This window comes from Falco punctatus (genome assembly GCF_963210335.1).
Source record: "Falco punctatus genome assembly, chromosome: 12".
Classification (NCBI taxonomy): Eukaryota; Metazoa; Chordata; class Aves; order Falconiformes; family Falconidae; genus Falco; species Falco punctatus.
Genome location: NC_137592.1, coordinates 12,001,022 through 12,019,740, shown reverse-complemented (window position 1 = coordinate 12,019,740; position 18,719 = coordinate 12,001,022). Strand labels below are relative to the sequence as shown.

The 18,719-nt window shown below is 37.7% G+C and overlaps 1 protein-coding gene across 7 annotated transcripts in view; it reads left to right on the top strand.

Moving 5' to 3' along the window:
* The window catches only part of HEATR5B (HEAT repeat containing 5B), a 57,465-nt gene that overhangs the window by 24,657 nt on the left and 14,089 nt on the right, over positions 1-18,719 (top strand). For 6 of the 7 annotated variants that reach the window (XM_080408916.1, XM_080408917.1, XM_080408915.1 and 3 more), the window contains 12 exons: positions 287-476; positions 1,832-2,001; positions 4,373-4,517; positions 5,356-5,595; positions 7,317-7,568; positions 9,649-9,830; positions 10,901-10,969; positions 12,712-12,891; positions 14,215-14,452; positions 15,094-15,354; positions 16,325-16,452; positions 16,639-16,783. In XM_080408916.1, the coding sequence (XP_080265042.1) occupies positions 287-476; positions 1,832-2,001; positions 4,373-4,517; positions 5,356-5,595; positions 7,317-7,568; positions 9,649-9,830; positions 10,901-10,969; positions 12,712-12,891; positions 14,215-14,452; positions 15,094-15,354; positions 16,325-16,452; positions 16,639-16,783 (2,200 nt within the window). The remainder of the gene's footprint in view (positions 1-286; positions 477-1,831; positions 2,002-4,372; positions 4,518-5,355; positions 5,596-7,316; positions 7,569-9,648; positions 9,831-10,900; positions 10,970-12,711; positions 12,892-14,214; positions 14,453-15,093; positions 15,355-16,324; positions 16,453-16,638; positions 16,784-18,719) is intronic. The other variant, XM_080408919.1, reaches the window with a different exon arrangement.

Below are 18,719 nucleotides of genomic sequence, written 5' to 3'. Positions count from 1 at the left end.
TTTTTATTTTTCTTCTTAAAGTGCTTAACCATTTTTTTGCACAGATTCTTAATCATTTTCATCTCTGTTATCCCCCAAACTGCTGATAGCCAAAGAGTGTGCTAGAGATATTTAAACTCCCAGATGATTGCTTGAGATCCTGAGAGCTTTGAAACACTTCTGGAGTCAGAGTAGCTAACTAGAAATGTTTAAGCAAGGACATACAGAGCTAGGTTCAGTCTGCATACAAAATTGTTTAAATTTCCTAAATGTATTACTGAAAAACACTCCTTTGTTTTTTTGATAGACCTGGTCTCTCCATTCACTTGCCTTGATAGTAGATTCTAGTGGACCGATGTACCGTGGATATGTGGAGCCAACGCTTTCTCTAGTTCTCACTCTGCTCTTAACTGTTCCACCATCACATACAGAAGTACATCAATGCTTAGGCCGATGTCTTGGAGCTATAATAACTACTGTTGGGCCTGAGCTGCAAGGTTAGTGGGAATTTGAAAAAAAAAAAAAAAAGTCTAACTTGTATAAAGGTAACAAATTGCAATCTTAAATGAAAGAAAATAAATTCCTGTTTGTTGTAGTTGCAGGTGGAGCAGGGGGCAATGTTGACAAATTCAGTTACAGTCCTGCAGGCAACCTCGCTTATGATCCTTCTTGACTGCTTGGTGCTTTTTTGACTGCAGTTTAAGATTTGTATAAAGAAGTTGCAGTAATGTATGGTGTTCTGGCTAATGGTGAATTTGCATGGTAGATAAAGGATGAAAAACATCCTTGCTGCATATTTTGTTACGTATATTTTTGTGGTGGGCAGAGGCAAGATTTTTTCCTCCATTTTTTCAATACCTGTTGATTTTATTTTTAACTGATGGCAAGAGCTCAAGTTTGACATAATTGATAATATTGTGAAACTATAACTCATTCTATTTGTTCTTGGTATTCTTAATCAACTGTACCTTACTGTAGAGAATAAGATCTTGTCATGCCAAATACTGTGTCTGAAATTCTGTGTCTCAGCAGAAACACAAATTGTGACTTTGTCTTACTGGGAAGGAATATGTATAGGATCGTCTTTGCTGCAGTGCCAGAGAGCCAGCCAATAGTGAAATTTTAACTCTAAATAACTGGACTTAAATTTCTAGTTACGAAAAATTTCTAGATGGTTTAATTGAACTTATGTATCTGCTTGCTGTGTGTTAACATTTTGATCTGGAGTATCATTAACTTTTAAAATAACAGTGTACATAGAATGTCTTCTGAAAATTAGATTTTTCTATAATTCAGGATTTCTTTTTATAAACCTGATGCAGGTTAATTTTTAAAATACAGAATGGAATTATTTTTCAAATTAAATACTGCTCTTTTGAATGCTTGTCCTGTTAAAGCAGTGCAGCTCATCTAATGGAGCTAAATAAAATCACCTGTATACATGTGTGCTCGCTTAAGTATTACCTGACATTTTAGGAAGTGGTTCAGTGCATGAAAGTTGCCCATGTGTATAGAATGAAAGAGACTTTCAGAATTTAAATTGAGATATTTTACTGTTTTCATGTGCTGGGAAGATAATCTTAAAATATTTCTGACCGAAGATCAGAATTGATCCAAAACTTCATTTGGACAGGACATGGTTTAACTGAGCTAAAAAAAGAGGTATTGAAACACTCTGTAGTGTTTCTGTGAAGTTGTGTAGATACTAATTTGCGGAATTAAAATTCAGAAAAGATGCATGTTAATCTGTGAACTTTGAAGCATTAAAAATTCTTGTTTCTCAAAGGTTTAAAGTCTACAGTTGTCATAACAAAAATTTTGCTCTGTTAAGGATATTGTATTACATCATTAGGTAATGGAGCTACAATTTCAACAATTCGTTCTTCCTGTTTGGTGGGATGCGCAATCACACAAGATCATTCAGACTCGCTTGTTCAGGCAGCTGCCATATCCTGTCTGCAGCAGCTTCATATGTTTGCACCACGGCATGTCAACCTGTCCAGTCTGGTTCCCAGTCTTTGTGTGAGTATAAAATGCATCCTTTTTGTTCCTCAAAGTTTCACGTATGTGCTTAGCAGAGGACAGAAGTATTTAGCAAGATGTCAAAGATGTAATATGTATATGTAATAAGCAAATATGTAATAAGCAAGTCAGATTTGCAAAAACACTGGAGGACAAGAAAAGGATGTCTGTCCCCAAGCCATTTTAGATGTTTTCAGAATGCTGCCCAAATTGAAGTCATAGGGTCAGATTCTCTTTCACCCTAGACAGCACAAGATTGCAAGCGTTTATATATAAACTGACTGAGTAAAAAGATGTTGAATGCTCTGTTCTCTCCAACTGATTGCACACACAGAGAGGAGTGAGTGAGCTGGGGAAAGGTAGGAGATTTTGGATTTATTTTACCACTGTCAGCATAGTAGATGCTGACACTCAAATTCTTGTGCTGCTGCTGTTAGCATTGCTTTTTCCCTCCATTAGTGTCCTGTCAGCAAATCCTGGCTTAAGCCTGGAAGTGAGGCAGAGGCTAGAACCCAAACATGCCAAATATGACTATAAGAGGAAAGGTGTTGTGTGTGGGTGTGCATTTTGGTGGGTTTTTGTTTGGTTTTTTTCTATTTTTACCATTACTGTTTTTTAACCAGTAATGGTTCAGCAGTCCAATACTGAGAAATTTGAAAAGCTTCTCCCTAATGTCTGTTGGATGTTTTTCAAAGTTCTTTCTGTCATTCTTTGTGGAATTGGTGGTTCTGTGTTACCTGAAGGAGTGCGATCCCGTTTACATCAACACTGGACCTTTTTCTTAGTCTGCCATCCAGACTTTTCTTAGGGCATCCCCTTCTCATTGTCACGTGCTTCCCCCCCTCACACTGACCCCTGCAGCAGTCCTGGGAGTGCAGTGTGTTCCCAGAGCTGTCTCACAAAATTTTGCATTAAAAGGGTGTAACGTACTCAAAAGTCGATAGGCCCTTCTGTATGAATACTGTGTGCAACATGACGAACGATCCCTGCAGCCGTTTACTCTGCAAGTACCAGTGGATAATAGTACAGACAAGGAAGTCCTTGCCGGAGTGACTAGCGTGGTTTTGAAAACTTTTCCCAGGGTTTTCTGCTGCCTCTTTCCTGTACCTTTACGGTCCTCTGCTAAACAAAAACTATTTTCCTTGTCTTTTCTCATATTCCTTACTTCCAAGTCATACTTAGTTTAACAAGGTTTCTTCTGAATTGTCTTCTGCGTTTCTTTATGCTGCAGATGCATAGGTATGTAGGCAAGGTCTGCCTTACCTGCCCCATTAGCAAACTCTATTGCTTTCTAACTCACTTTGGAGTGGAATTAATGCCAGGTATCAAAATTAAACCACACAGTTTGCACAATGTAGTTTCATTTCTTCTTCCTACATTGGCTTCATAACCACTAGTTGTTGGTTTTGTACTTAGAACAGGGAATACTCTTTCCATTAATTAAATCCTGCAAATGTTCTGTGTTTTAGTTCCATTAGAACAACCTCAGTGTGATATTTAGAGGTTCTTTTAAAGTCCGCTTGTTTTTTCAGGACTAAAATCTTGTATATTTATATGTGGAATAAAGATCTACTGTTAAAATGCTTTATAAACTATACAAACCTTTCATTTAGAAAAGCAATTTCCATCCACATAATAACCTAATACCGAGAAAGCAAATGTGTATTTGGTTTATTAAAAACAAATTCCCCAGGGTAAATAAAGAATCAGAGTTTCTTAAAGAGCACTCTTCATCTCTTCCAATATGGAAAAACATAGAGTTCTCTGTGCAGTTACTTCCTCTCAGGAAAATAGGTACCATACACAATTCTTCTATAAGAAAAATATTTGCTTGTACTTGAGGTGTTTCAAAAGGAATTCAAAGCCAGTGTTGGTTAGCAAAGAAATCTGAAGCTGTCTTATTGAGAGGCAGTTATAAAAACTTACTCTATAAATTCTGTTCCAAGTTGGAAATAAAAGTTTTTACGATAGCTGTGATGTGTGGTGCAACTGATGATGGCTTTTTGTTTAAAAGAATGAGATTTACAGCTATGGCAGAGTATAAGGTTGAGTAGTACTGAAGAGTGTAACAGATTGGGAAGTATAATTACTCTAAAATCACACTGGCACAGTAGTTCCAATATTTAAGCTCTTATCTCTTTAACCAGGTAACAACTGTCAGCTCTGTATATGTCAGCTTTATTTTATATTTATACATTATAAAAAAGTGCTTACTTGTGAACTTTCAAGATCTTGTAAAGAGCTTGGTACACAGCAGCTCACACACATGGGCATATAATTGAAAAGTAGAATGCTGTTAATCCTTAGCAGCGCTGATTTATTGATACGGGGGTGCAGCAGCTCACTCACCTGTCACGGTACTGATTTTTAGGTCCATTTGTGCAGCTCCCACTTGCTGCTTCGCCGGGCTGCAGTTGCATGTTTACGACAACTTGCTCAGAGGGAAGCAGCAGAAGTATGTGAATATGCCATGAGCTTAGCGAGAAATGCTGGAGACAAAGAGAACAGTGGCATCAGTAAGTTATTTCTTTCATGTGGCCTTTTTGTAACAGTTGAGTGCACATATGGCTGTGTATGTGTGGTTTGCCTTCAGACCCCAACAATCCCTGCCCCCCAACAACAGAAAAAAAACCCTAAAACTGTCCCTTCCAGCTCCAATAACTTCTGGCCACACCACTGCTTACGTCTTGAATTTCACTTAGAATTTAACTTTTTGTAAAGTTCAGACTTAAACTTTTTTGTCTCATTAAGAGTGGCAATCAAATAGGGAACTCAGTGGAGACATTTTACAGTTTTTCTGGTGTTTTAGGTCTTGCCCTTTTGAAAATTAACTTAATTGTATGCTGTTTGATTGAGATACCTGGTTGTGTATTCTGTTGGTAGCATGTCTGCAAAGCCTGTGGACTTTGCTGGTTGGTTCAATTCGTACACATACCGTTTTATTCTGAAAACAGGAGGCTCAACAGTGGTGGTCAGCACAGTCTTCATACAAATATAAAATTATGAGCTTACTGATACTCAATCACATCAGTTAAGACTGTCTCTGGAAAGATTCTTTAGAGTCCAATACTATTAAGGGTTTTTATAAACTCATGGGGTATATACCTTGAAGAGAGAGAGATTGGAGGGGAGGGAGTAGTAGTACTAGGGGGTGTTATTTGCCTTGCAGGAAATAAATTAATTGCTGCATTAAAATCGTTCTAGTGTTAATTCAGAAGAAATTGGTAACAATTTGGTGTATCGCGGCCTGAACTATACACACGCAAATATGCAATGTTCAATTCTAGTCTGTTATTCCTAATTTTAAAACTGAGCTCCTGATTTCAGAAGAGATTTCTCATTATGATTTTGCAGATACTAATCCTTTTGCACCAGGAGCTGGTGCTCGACGAGATGCTCATTCCCGACATCAGGGGGTTAATATAACGGAGACAGGCCTCGAAGGTGTTCTTTTTGGAATGTTGGATCGGGAGACTGATCGGAAGTTGTGCTCAGACATACACGATACTCTGGGACATATGCTTTCATCGCTGGCAGTAGAAAACCTTTCTCACTGGCTAATGCTTTGTAAGGATGTCCTTGCAGCTTCCAGCGGTAAGAGTTCTGTGGTGTTCACATAAACAACAGTACGTCCTTAGTATTAACGTCTTCTGCCAATATTTGTTTGGAGCTTGTCTAATTCTAATTAAGACATAACTTCTATTGTATATCAAACTTTGATTATAGTACTCTAAAACTTCCTTAGAAAGAAGAAATCATCAGTGTTATATGAAGATTTAGAATATCACTTTTAAGATTAAAAAGTTAGCTGCCTTCAAGTAGGATTTCCAGCAGAGCAGCAGTGTGATTATTACTCTGACTTTTCAATATCTTGGTGAAAGCAGACATATAGTCTTTTCACCCTTTAAACATCAGGATGGTACAGAAAGAAGAGTGTTGTACATACTCTGAGCTTTCTTTTATGAGATTTTTAAGTTACTGATGTGATGAAACTTTTGCTTGTTGTTCAGCTTCGCAGGGTGGCTTGCACAGATCTTGTCCTCTGAGACCTTACTTCTGTTTTTCAGCTTGTAGGATGGTGTGATGCAGATTCTGCTCATTTCCCTTGCATTTATACTTGTTTATTGGCATACTGTGAGTTCATCCTAAGGCTCTTTATAGCTGCCAGCTTTACATTTACTGATGCGTAATGCTACCAATGACTCCTTTATGGAGTGTAGTTACCATATATCTGCCCGGTGAGAAAGACTTCATTTACCAAGCTGGAAGTCGGCATGCACTTTTCTTATTTCATGTGGGATAGGTTTTAAAGATTGTAACATGATTGTCCAATCTCTTATCTGTTTATTAGTAGGTGAAATAATCTCTGAGAGAACCATATTTAAATAAATTTCTGTCAGCTGTACTTTTAAGGCAGCAGCTTCATTTTCAACTCCTTTGATTCAACTAACTGGCATATGAACAAAACCTGGTTTGCCTTTTAAGCAGAAATTTACAAATCAGCTACATAAGGACCTGGTTGCCTTCTCAAAACACTCTTGTGAATTGGCATCATCACTGCTTGATTTGCCATAGCCTCTTTCTTTATTGAATGTGTTGGCTCTTCAGCTGTTTAAATTTAGACTTTCTAAAAAGCATGCCTTAGTTGGGGTGGGTTAGGCTTATAATAATTTCTTCTCATTCTCTTTCCTCTAATTATTGCCAGAGTAATTTTTGTCAGTATCTTGGCATTTTGCTGATTTAGAACTTGTTACTGACATTTTATGTTCTAGTTCTGAATAGTAGAAGTGTATATCCATGTTTAGTGAGTTGTTTTTTGTCTCTGTTTGGATTTTGGGTTTTTTAATGTGATCCCTGAAGTAATTTTATTTTCTGAAATGAAGTCTCACAGCCACATTTAGGGAAAAGAATTTTTTGAATGTTAAGCACATTTGTGGGTGCCATAAATTGCCTACTTGGCTGCATATCTGTTCCGTGGCATGGAGCTTTGTAGTTTTGTTTCAGTTTAACATGCACTCTAGCTTTTACTTGAAATGAGAGCTGAATAGTCAAAGCTAAGCTGATTCTTTGATTATGAGCCTGGTATTCTCCATAACCTGTTCATTGGCAGTTTAATAGGTTAATTTTCAAGGTTGAGAAGTTTAGATATGGGATTCAGCTATAGTTGGTATCTGTGGAGAATTAATGTCAGAGGAATTTATTTTTTATTATTTAAACCAAATAAAGGGTAATACAGCCCAGATTGGAGGTGAAAAACATTTCTTTTACTGATATTCCTGTACCTTTCAACATTTTTTAATTGTTCTCTGTTGTAGACATGAGCACTGCTGCTCCCTTGGGAGGAGGGAAGGATGAGGAATTGGAGAAGAAGGATGAGATGGATGATGATACCATGTTTACCACCTTGGGTGAAGAGGACAAATCCAAGCCTTCTGTAGCACCCCGTTGGGCAACTCGTGTGTTTGCAGCAGACTGTCTGTGTCGAGTTATCATGCTGTGTGAGAATGCGAACAAGGCACACTTCGATCTGGCACTGGCTCGTTCAGCCAGGCTTAAAAACCCCAAAAGTAATTACAGAATGTGCATGTTTTAGTTTTGGTTTTAATTTTTAATTAAATTTTTGACACCTCTTTTACAGCTTAACATTACACAACCAAGGAAAAATATGAGCAGTTACCTTTCATTCAAATGGTTAAAACCAGAGGAAAGAAATAGCCAACAAAAGTCAATAAAACTGTAGTTGTGTAACCGCTCTAGTTACTGTAGCGTGAACACAAAGAATGAGGTTTGCTGGAGAATATAACTTCCAACAGACTGATCTGTTGAGGAAAAAAAACCCTTAGATTTGTAAACCTTTTCTCCAGTCTGAAATAGAAGCAGTAAACTTCTGGTGAAGGGTGGGCTGGGAACGGTTTCTGAGTTATAACATAATGATGAAATGGACTTCAGAGATTATTTTAGCATCTCTAGACCAAAGGAATGCTAGGAAAGAATAAAAGAGATAAGGCCAGGTAATTATTGCTGTGGCATTGGTTGAGGAGAGAGGGATGTGGGAGAGAGTTATAATAAAACGTGGACCCAGCTGCTTTATCAAGTTCATTCTTTTGGTATCCATGAGAGTGATGAATATTAGTTTTAAAGTTTACGCATTGAAGATACTTTTATGAGTTACAGGATCAAAATTGAGAGTTCAGAGATGACATAGTTGTTTTGTGAAGAAACAAGTTTCTAGCATCTAGTGGGGGGTTTCTGTCCTTGAGTTGTCTGTGTGTATTGGTTGTTAGTACATCATGATTGTTTGCTTTCACCCGTGTAGCACTCATGAAGACTTTATGTAGGCTGAATATCATGAGCATCCTAGAGTGCATGGTAGTAATGGATTTTAGTGTCTATGTTGTTAAGGGTGTCTGTCGTGATATGGAGACTCATCAAGTCTTTGCTTGTGTTGCTTTGATGCAGTTTGGTTCTAGCACCGTGCATTGGTTTTTGAGAATCTTGTTTCTGACTTGATTTGAGGCTGAGGTCACTATTGGGAGACTAAGAAGAGTTTTGGGAAAGTTTATTTTGAGATGGCGTTGTATTATAGAGGAAATGATGAAATAACTGCCACTTACAGGATCCAGCAGAGGACTGCATGTTATAGTCCTGAGAATTTATTTCTCTGAATTTATTGAAAGCAAACTTGATGTGTTTTGGTATGACTGTAAAAAGGAAAACTCAGCAAACTTCTACTCCCCCAACTTCAACTTCCAAAATATCTAAATTTTACTAACATCTGTGATGGTCTGAAAAAGTAAGTGCAGACTTTATGTCTTTGTAGTTTTTAAGTCGTTTCCAGTCATCCATTACCGACATCCGTCGAAAAGTTTATTTTCTAGCTAAAACTTTTCATTTTTTACCTTGAGACTTGAAAATATGTAGAGCTTTTGTATTTTGGGGGTTTGTAATTTGTGGCTTTTGTTAGTCACACTGGATGTTGTGTTTTCAAATAATTTATTTTTGTATTAGTTGTACAACATCTGGTAAATTCAAATTGAAAGTAAGGAAAGGAATTAAATGAATAAATAGAGAAGAATAATCTTTTCAGAAATGTTACCGAGTTATGTATTTTCTTTTCTGTGTCTTGTGTGCTGCTTGCTTACGGCCTCAGATGTGGCTTTTGGGAGGAGAACTAGAGGCATACTCAGTCTTTAGGTTTTTAAACTTCACGAGGTTTTGCTTTATCAGCAGAGGTCACTATAAGCATAGGACTTGAGCAGGCATTGCCGTGAAGGTTTCCTGTAGGTTTTTGGTATTCACTAAAATTAGCTTTACTAAGTGTTCTGATCTCTTCTAAGCTACTCAGCCACATTTACATACTCTATTAAATGCAATTTTTCTGGATCATGTATTGCATTTTGTTTCAAACTTGTGCTTGATTTTTAAGGTTCGCTTAGGAATAAAAGCCCTTGTATCACTTTAAAGTGGGTTGGGGGAAGACAGAAAAATAGGTTACATGCTTTTCTGCCTTCTTCCATACCCTAAATGTGGACCTTTGAAAAAGAATAGGTATAGAATTTGTACATGTCAAAGAGGAAACTGATACAAATAGCTGTGATGTTAGCTATCTGTTAAGTTACTAAATAGTCCTTTCTGGTTTGTTCTAAGATGACTTCTTAGTACTCCATCTCTCTGACCTTATTCGAATGGCATTCATGGCTGCAACTGATCACAGCAACCAGTTACGAATGGCGGGTCTTCAAGCTCTTGAAGATATTATCAAGAAATTTGCATCGGTTCCTGAGCCAGAGTTCCCAGGCCATGTGATACTGGAGCAGTATCAGGCTAATGTGAGACCTCCTTTATAAGTTCAGAAATTGTATATTTATGCCAATATGACAGTATTAGCTTTGAGAGCATTTTGTAACTTCAAAAGACCTATGAAGAGAGTTTTGTGTGTGAAAATGTACTGAAGAGACACTTTATTTACCTCTTAAATTTATTTTGTATCTCTCCTATGTATTGCAATTTAGTAGCTGACAAAAGTGAAAACTCAGTGGCTATTGATTCTTGAAAGCCAAATATTACAAGTTACATTTCACTTTTGGCAAGAGTAGCATTTCATTTGTAGAATTAGGAATTGGGAAATAATGCTGATTGAGTTCCAGATTGAACCTAATAAATCTGTTTTCTTGGGAATTAATGAATATAGTTCAGTTTAAATGAAGACTACAAAAGTATAGGAATGGGAAGCTGGAAGCTGGAAGATTTATTTTGGGGTATTACTGATTTATGTTGTTGGATAGCTTAACTTTTTCATGTCTTTTGTCTTCACTGTGTTTTCTAAATCTTTGCAAGTGCTTTTTAAAGGCAGCTTTCATCCTTTTCACTTCCTGCCTTTTTCTTTTTCCTTCTGTAGTGCTGTAACCATTGCTTCTCTCTCTTTGACTTGGTTCCTTTTGTTTCAGAAAAATGCTGCCTTATAACAGCTGCCTAAAAGGCTTTTTTGTCGTTTTGGGAACTTGAGGCAAATCCAACTATAAGCATTTCATTTCACATCCTTTGCACATCAAAAAGTCATTGGCTTCTTGAGCCTTAGCATAAATTGCACCCATAATACTTTAACGATTAAAAAGTTACTCATTAACAGAAGGAAGATATAATACCACATATTTGACAAAGGTAGTTGAGGCTTAAAAAGACAGTGGGCAGGCCGGAAAACACTGGTTTACAATTTTTTTGTTTAAGGAATGCTATTGCAAATGGCTGCTAGACCTCAAGGATAAGCTTGGGGTGTAACTATAATGCCAAAATTGGCAATCTTGTCTTGCTTGTTCTGTATATGTGCTTTAGCCTTAAACAGGGCAAGATGAAGAATGCTGTGTTACTGTTGTTTTGGAATTTTTCTTTCTATCAACAGGTTGGAGCTGCTCTGAGGCCAGCTTTTTCCCAAGATACACCATCTGATATAATTGCAAAGGCCTGCCAGGTACAGAGGAAAATGTTCAGATAGTATAAGCCAAATTGTTTTTCCTTCACTTTCAAAGAAGGATGCAGAAGAGAAGTAGCAGCAAAGGGTTGCCAAATTTTGTAAACCTACTAAGCTGTGATGTTTTTGCAACAACTTTGGAATCGCCTAGTAATGTATTTTGTTCCTCAGAAGTGAAGAAGTCCTTTTAGGGAACAAACATCAGTTTTAAAATTATAACTTGGTGTATGTGAGTTTTGTTTAGTAAATCTTGGTCCAGCAGAACCGTGATTTTGTGTTGTGTTATACTCTCCATTTCCAGCAAAAATTGTAAGGATAGATCAAATAGGGCATAATTTGGTACCTATACATAGGAAAGAATATGTTCATCTCACCTTACAGAATGTTTCTGTGCATTTAAAGCTAGATGAAGAAGCAATTTGTGTGAAAACATGCACACTCCTTATAACTTGTCAACATCTTCCTGTTCAACCAGTTTCAAAGTGGATGTGTGCACTTACAGGGTCAAATGGTTGGAGCTGAGGTTTGGGAATTAAACTCTCTAGAAGTTACATGGATGGACATGAGCTGCACTGGATGAGTTTGGTGTTGCTACAGTTTTATGTCATTACTGAAACATCTGTTGACTTGCCCAGCAGCGAGAGCGAAGCTGGTCTTAGTCCTACTGTAAATGAATTAAGGATTTGTGACAGATTTTCAGCAGCCTGGTCTGGTGCACCTTTGGGATACTTTTTGTGTTTATTTTAAGTATGTCCATCATTCTAGATCATAAAATGCCCTTCCCCAAAGGCTTTCATGGAACTGGTTCTCTAAAAGCAAAACGAATAAATTGGAGATAGGACAAAAATGTCATGAAAAAAACCTTTGTAAAACCTGAACTGCTTTGAGTTCTGTGGGTTTTTTTGCTTCTGTTCCTCGTCTTTGTGGAATCACCACCAGAATCAAAGCAGCTCTTCTGAAAGAGGTTGTCCCTTTTTCTATTGTAGAAAAGCAGCTGCACCAGAATTATTTTTTTGCCTGCATTATGCCTGGGCGTGAAAATGTTTCAGAGGATGAATGCCAATGTATAGCATTAGATAGGAGCAGCTGATCTGTATGATGTTTGTATTTTAAGTACCTCTTTCAGTCCATTTAATTAAAATGAAAAGTGGGGAGACATCCAACTGTCTGTCCACCATGTCTCTTGTTGATTGTTCTAGATCTAGACCTGATGGTTCCAGATCAGAGCCCAGTTGTTTAAAGATTTTTATTTCACACATTTCTAGATCTTGAAAGCTTCTTATTAGTATGGAGCCTTAGTATGTAATTTGAGAGATGTGAGGTTTTAAAGATGTACTTGTATCGATTGCTGTGCAATATATTCTTCACAGTGAATGCAATGACTTGAATGATTTGACCAGACACTTGGGAACAGAATTAAAACATTGTTATTACCTCTTTATGGAGGATTAAAAAACTATTTAAAATATTTTCCATGTATCTATTAAGTCTCCTTGTAATATGCTTTGCAAACGCAGCCTTTGTAACAGCTCACCTGAGCAATTCTGCTACCATGGATGGGGAGGAAAAAAAAAGAAAACCTCAGAATGATTTTATATTAAGCAGGAAGAGAGCTGCTAAGTGTTTTTGTAGTGGTTGTTTTCGGTGTTGGGGGTTTTTATTATTATTTATTTATTATTTTTCTTTTATAAGGTTGTTGGTTTTCTTGCTAGTTTAGAATTATTCTAAACTTTGTTGTCTAGGTATGTAGCGCTTGGATAGGAAGTGGGGTTGTAAGTGACCTGAATGATCTCCGTCGAGTTCACAACCTTCTTGTCTCTTCCCTGGATAAAGTGCAAGCAGGAAAGGGATCTTCTAGCCAGCTTTACCGAGAGAGTGCGACTACTATGGAAAAACTTGCAGTTCTGAAAGCGTGGGCTGAGGTAAATAGTGACCATTAAAGCTTTAGAAGTCTAAAAAGATTTTGCAGCGTAAGAGCAGCCTCAGACCTCACTGGCTGTGCAGTGAGCCTTGCACCTGCCCTCCTCCTTACCTATTGCAATACCACTCCTGGGATGTTTTCATCTCTGTATCTTTCTCTGTTCCTTTTTCTGCCATTCTGTTGATCCATATTTACAGTGAGGCTTGGTTGTTCTTTGTTTTCTTGGATTTTGCTGCACTTCTCTCTATTAAATACACTCATACCCTATCAGATTTTGATTTTCCATCCCATCTTACTGCTTTTAAAATTAAAAAAAAAACAACAAACAAACAAACAAAAACGAAAAACCCCAAACAACCTTAAAATATATTCTGGGAAAATATTGCAGTTAAATAACTATGAGTTTGTCAAATTGTTTGTAATAAATGATGGGCTTAATGTAGCTATTGGTAGGAAATACCTGGAATATCAGAAATCTCCAAGTATTTACAAAAGACAGAATTAGTATTACTTATGTTGTCTGGATTCCTGAAATGTTACTTGTACGTTATAGAGCTCTACATATAACTACACAAATGGTATTTTTGTTTCTCTTAGTGTAGTGCTTAAAGGTTTGTGTTGTGGGTTTTTTTCATTAAATTTCCGTGAAAGTTACTTTTGAAATTACAAAGGAAAGTATTAACATTTCAGCAGTGTAATGTTAATCACCCCATACTGTAATTTTCAGCTTTGGTATTGAGCATATTGAGCATCTGTTGTGTGATGACACTTAGTTCTGTCCTATTTCTTTTCTAAAAATGGTGTATTTTTACTGTATTTTTCTGATATTTCTGCTTATTCCCATATTTATCTAAGTTTTTGAAAATCCTTTTATCCTCTCATAGCGTCTATCAAAGGCAAACATATAATGTTCTTGTATTCATGTAACACGTTTAAAGCCATTTTCATGCCTTCATGTTGCCTAATCTGCTCCCAGAAAGTGGCAATTATCTAATGTAGGTCAAAGAAATCTTTGCAATAAGGATGCATTGATCTAACTAAATCAGTATGGCTGTGTAGATCAGCAGTAATTAACACTTCTTAAGAAAAAGAGTGTGTAGCCAGATTGTTTTAGGAAAGTGCCATTTATGCCTCTTAAGTGTTATATACTAGTAGAAGTAAAAGAAAAAATATTTAAAATTTAAGTATTGCAAACCTCTTTTCCCAGTAATTTTCTGGTAAGGCTTCCTTGTATGGAATTCTGTTACTTTGGGCAAGGCTGGTTTTTTTTTTTTTTCTTTTTAGGATCTTGCAGCATGTACTTTCATATCTGTTTTTCTTCTAGGTGTATGTGGTTGCCATGAAAATTAAGAAAGAAGCAGAGACCAAACCAAAGCGTGTTTCAAAGAGCGCAGAGGAGGATGAGGATGATTTTGGTACCGTAGACGAATTGCCACCAGACAGTTTGATAACACTTGTACAGCCTGAACTGCCTGCACTTAGCCGTCTCTGGCTAGCTGCACTGAAAGATTATGCTCTTTTAACTTTACCAGCTGAATTTGCTACCCAGCTTCCACCAGATGGTAAGCACTGGAATTTCTTCTTGTGGTGGTGTGAAAAACAGAAAGAAACCCTTAGCTGAGACTTCAGAATTATTCCATAAGTTACTTGGCAGGCACGTTTTTTATGCAAGTGATAGATTTCTGTCTATGTGTAATAGGAATGTATGTTTGAAGTTTGCGTCTTCAGTCTTCAATGATTCCCCTTCCAATCTGCAATGAAGATATTCTTTATCTGGGTCAGAGATCATTAAAGCTATGTCTTTGTAGAATTAAGAATACTTTTATACCTCTAATACTTTGATATCAAATATAAGAAAAGGTTTACTATAAGAAAAACATAGCCCTTGAGATTAGAGTGGGTGCTGCCTTACAATATTTTACTGAGTTAAGAATAAGTGTTGTATATGAAAAATGCTGCAAAACCTGTTGATTTTGCCTGCTTTTCTTGCATTCTGCTTACTGTTCCATTGTGGCTGTTGCACTTTCTTACGAGAGGTAGTAATGTTGTTCCTTCACAAGGAGAATTGGACTGCACTGCATTACATCTGAATACGTACATGATCAAACACACCCAAAGTCAATAAAATAATAAATTAAGAGTACATGCTTTTTGTCTATAATTTGCAGAGAATTTCAGAACTTTGCTTTGTTAATCTTAACAGGGGGAGCATTTTACACTCCAGAAACAATAGATACAGCTAGGCTGCATTACCGAAACTCCTGGGCTCCCATACTACATGCAGTGGCACTTTGGCTAAACAGCACAGGATTTAATGCTTCAGAGTCAACAGAAGAGACTGCTGCAGCCATACCCAATGCACAGAAACGTGCCATGTCCATTACGTTAAACCAGACACCTGGAACTCCACCTACCACTAAATCTTTACTGGAGATAAACAAAGATCGAATGCACTTAATTTTGGGTAAGAGTTACAAGTTTAGAGTTCAGTAGCAGCACGTTATGGTACAAAATGGTATGGGAATAAGAAAAGATACTTTGCTTGAAATCTAGGAAGTTTAAAATGCATCATGTGTCTGGACAGTAATGTTTCAACATATCTCTGTCTCCTCCTCTCTATCTCTCTGCTTCTAGTGTTCTTTATAGCTTTGACAGTATTTGTCGGTGTGGTTATTGTGATTTTTATAGACAAGTTGTATATCTAGTTTATTCATGTAATTGAATAAACAGAGTAGGAACTGTTCTACACTGTAATATAGTTCAGAGGATACAAAATGTTATGCTTCAAAGACACAAAAGCTGTAAGGTCAATTAAAATACACACCCTCAGAAAAACACATTTCAGTAGAGACCGATATTTTGACAAGACTTGTGGAGTAATTTTTACATCAGTGAATAGCACTCACTGTTTCCTTTTGTTGCTATTTAACAGTTTTAAGAGGAGGATGTGATCACTTATTCTGAGGAATGCCAACAGTTTTCTGAGATTACAGATATTTAAAACCAGATTTAGGTTGCCATATGTATAATATGAATATTGCATAATTTTTGAGGCTTGACTTTATCTCAGTTATCTTTACATTTTTAAAAGAGTTCAATAAAATAAAACTCAGTTTATAATTGAAGGATTCATAAGTCTGACTTACAGATCTTTAGAACAAAGTATGAATTTCCATTTAGTACTCTGAAGTTGGTTGCTGTCACTGTTTATTATTTTTTCCCGTCAATTTTGGGGAAGACATGATACAGAAGAGAAAGCAAAAACAATTCTATTTCTGATACATAAACTCTTTTCCTTTGAGGGAAGAATAATTGAGAAGAACTTGTGTCTTTCTAAAGTTGTTAAGAACCTGCCTATACTTAAAGAAATTTTAAAAAAGCAAACTTGATTTTAGGATGACGTGAACATTCTTTTTAATTATTGGTCTTTTCAGGTGTTAGTATACAGTTTCTGTGTTCCCCAAGACCTGAGGAGCCTGTTGAGCATGTTACATCTTGTTTACAAGCACTTCATACTTTATTGGATTCCCCTTGTGCCAGGATCCATATTGCAGAGGATCAGGTACTGTATGAGCATGTTGTAACAATCAGCTTTTTCTAGGTCTTGGTCTTTCATCTGCGATGATTACAAAACCTGTAATTATTTTTGTGTGAGAAAAATATTTGCTCATCATATGCAAGTGACATAACAATTAGGAATTGTTAAGTCCTAATTATTTTTTCTAATATGTATTTTGTTTTGCTCAAGCTCCTTGGTGTTGAACTCTTGAGTGTGCTTCACCGACTCCTCCTGACCTGGGATCCTCCTTCTGTCCAGCTACTGGTTACAGGAGTTGTCCAGCAGATAGTAAGAGCAGCTCAAGATTATTTGCAGGAAAAAAGGAACACCCTAAGTAAGATTTTGAAAACACGGCTTGCTTTGCAGAGTAAATAAGCAACAGGTTTTCATATTGGGAAAGGAACTCAAATATATTAGAGTATGGTTACACTGAGGAGGAAAATGCTGTGTATTCCACAGATACTTTTGATGTATTCATAATCCTACCTGCTGATTCCTAACTCTTGTAAAAAGTAGGTTTTCTTCCTCTGATCATTCTAGAGGTTATTCTCTTCATGTCATGCTTTTCACTTATTTTTTGTAAATATGAAAGTAATACCCAGCACACTACTTCAGGTCTTACTAATACCTTGCTCAGTTTCATTGATGTTTCTCTATTGACTGCCTCCTTAGCATTTCATTGACCTTTTTTGTGAAGTTTAGTGGTTCAGCCCCCAGTGTAGGGTCTTGTGGTACACATCCCTGGCACAACTAACATTCATGGGGTGAGTGAACTGCTACTGGAACCAGTGTGAAAAGTTACGGGTCCAGGAGATTTTGCCAGGAAGTGGAGCTGACTTGCATCTGGGTTCTTACTTCACTGACATTCAGGGCATTGTCAGCAACCAGGAGCTCTTGGAACAGGGTGTGCAAACAGGAGCAAGGCAGTTGGCATGGAAAAGCATGCTCATGCCGCCCAGAAGTGCTGCTCAAGACTATACAAGACTGGTAGAGTCAGCATAATGATGGCAGTGACATAGAGCAAGACACAATCTGCTGACCGAGCAACAATCACCTCTGGCACATCAGAGGTCTAATGAGCTGGCTTGAAATTCAGACGAAAATCCTGATGTGACTGTTTTCCAGGTGCTTCTCTGTGCAGCCAGAGCTGAAGGTGACATTTGCCTTACCTGTGAGATGTGAAGTTGAGCACACTGTGTAGTGTCAGGAAAGGCAAATGGAAGAATGACATGCTCTTCATAGAGATCCTGCAGGTTCAGGAGCCCAAACCCCATGTGTCGTGGAAGGAGGGACGGCCATAGGCTATGCTGAAAATACAGCCCTGGAGGACGAGACTTGCATAAAGGTAGAAGCTGCAAGGTTGTGACTTCCACAACAAAAGGCTTTATCTCCAGAAGTCTGGTTGGAGAACACTGTAGAGATCTGGCAAGAGAAGAGGAACAAGCTGTCAGGGTAGGTAGGGCCAGCCATCCGTCTTTGACAGCTCAAAACTGATAGCACTAAGAGGAAGTAAAGGGTGATACCAGTTAGGAACTCTTTTCTTGTTTGCCGCAGACTGCCTAATCAAGAAGAGGAGGTGGGTGAAGGCCATATTAAACCAACTTGGAAGAAGCCTTCTAATCACAAGCTGTGGGAATCTCCCAAGAGACTCTTACCACCCAGACATGTGCTGGAAGGGCAACACTACAGGATGCTAACAAACTGAAGCTTTCAGAAGTATATTAGGCACAGGATTTTTTTCAGCCTGCATGCTGGACAGCCCAAATAAAGGAGGTGCTCAGTGGATCTGCTCCTTGCTAATACAGAAGAAGTGGTTGTGAAGGGTGATGGTAGCTGTGGCTGTAGCAGCTGTGAGATTGTGAAGTCCACGATCGTAAGGAAGTGAAGAAAGCAGGCAGCAGAGCAAAACCTTTGTCCTGACTTAGCAGACCTGGGCTTGTGCAGGGAGCTTACAAAGGACATCTTGGGGTAAGCTTCCTAGGCAGGCAAAGGAAAAAGACATGGTTCATCTTCGGTGACAAAAGCCAGTTCATCCAAAAGTGCAGGATGCCAAATAAGCATGGCAGGAGGCTGACTTGGCTGAAGGGGAACTCCTGATCAATCTCAAATATAACAAGGAAGAGTATGGATTGTGGAAGGGGGGGCAAACTGCCCAGGAAGACTACTGAAGACGTTTGCGCAGGTTTGGAGAAGTGGAATTAGGAAGATCACAATTTGGCTGGAGCTGAGACTGGTGGTGAATGTCAAGTGTGACAAGAAGGGTTTTTGTG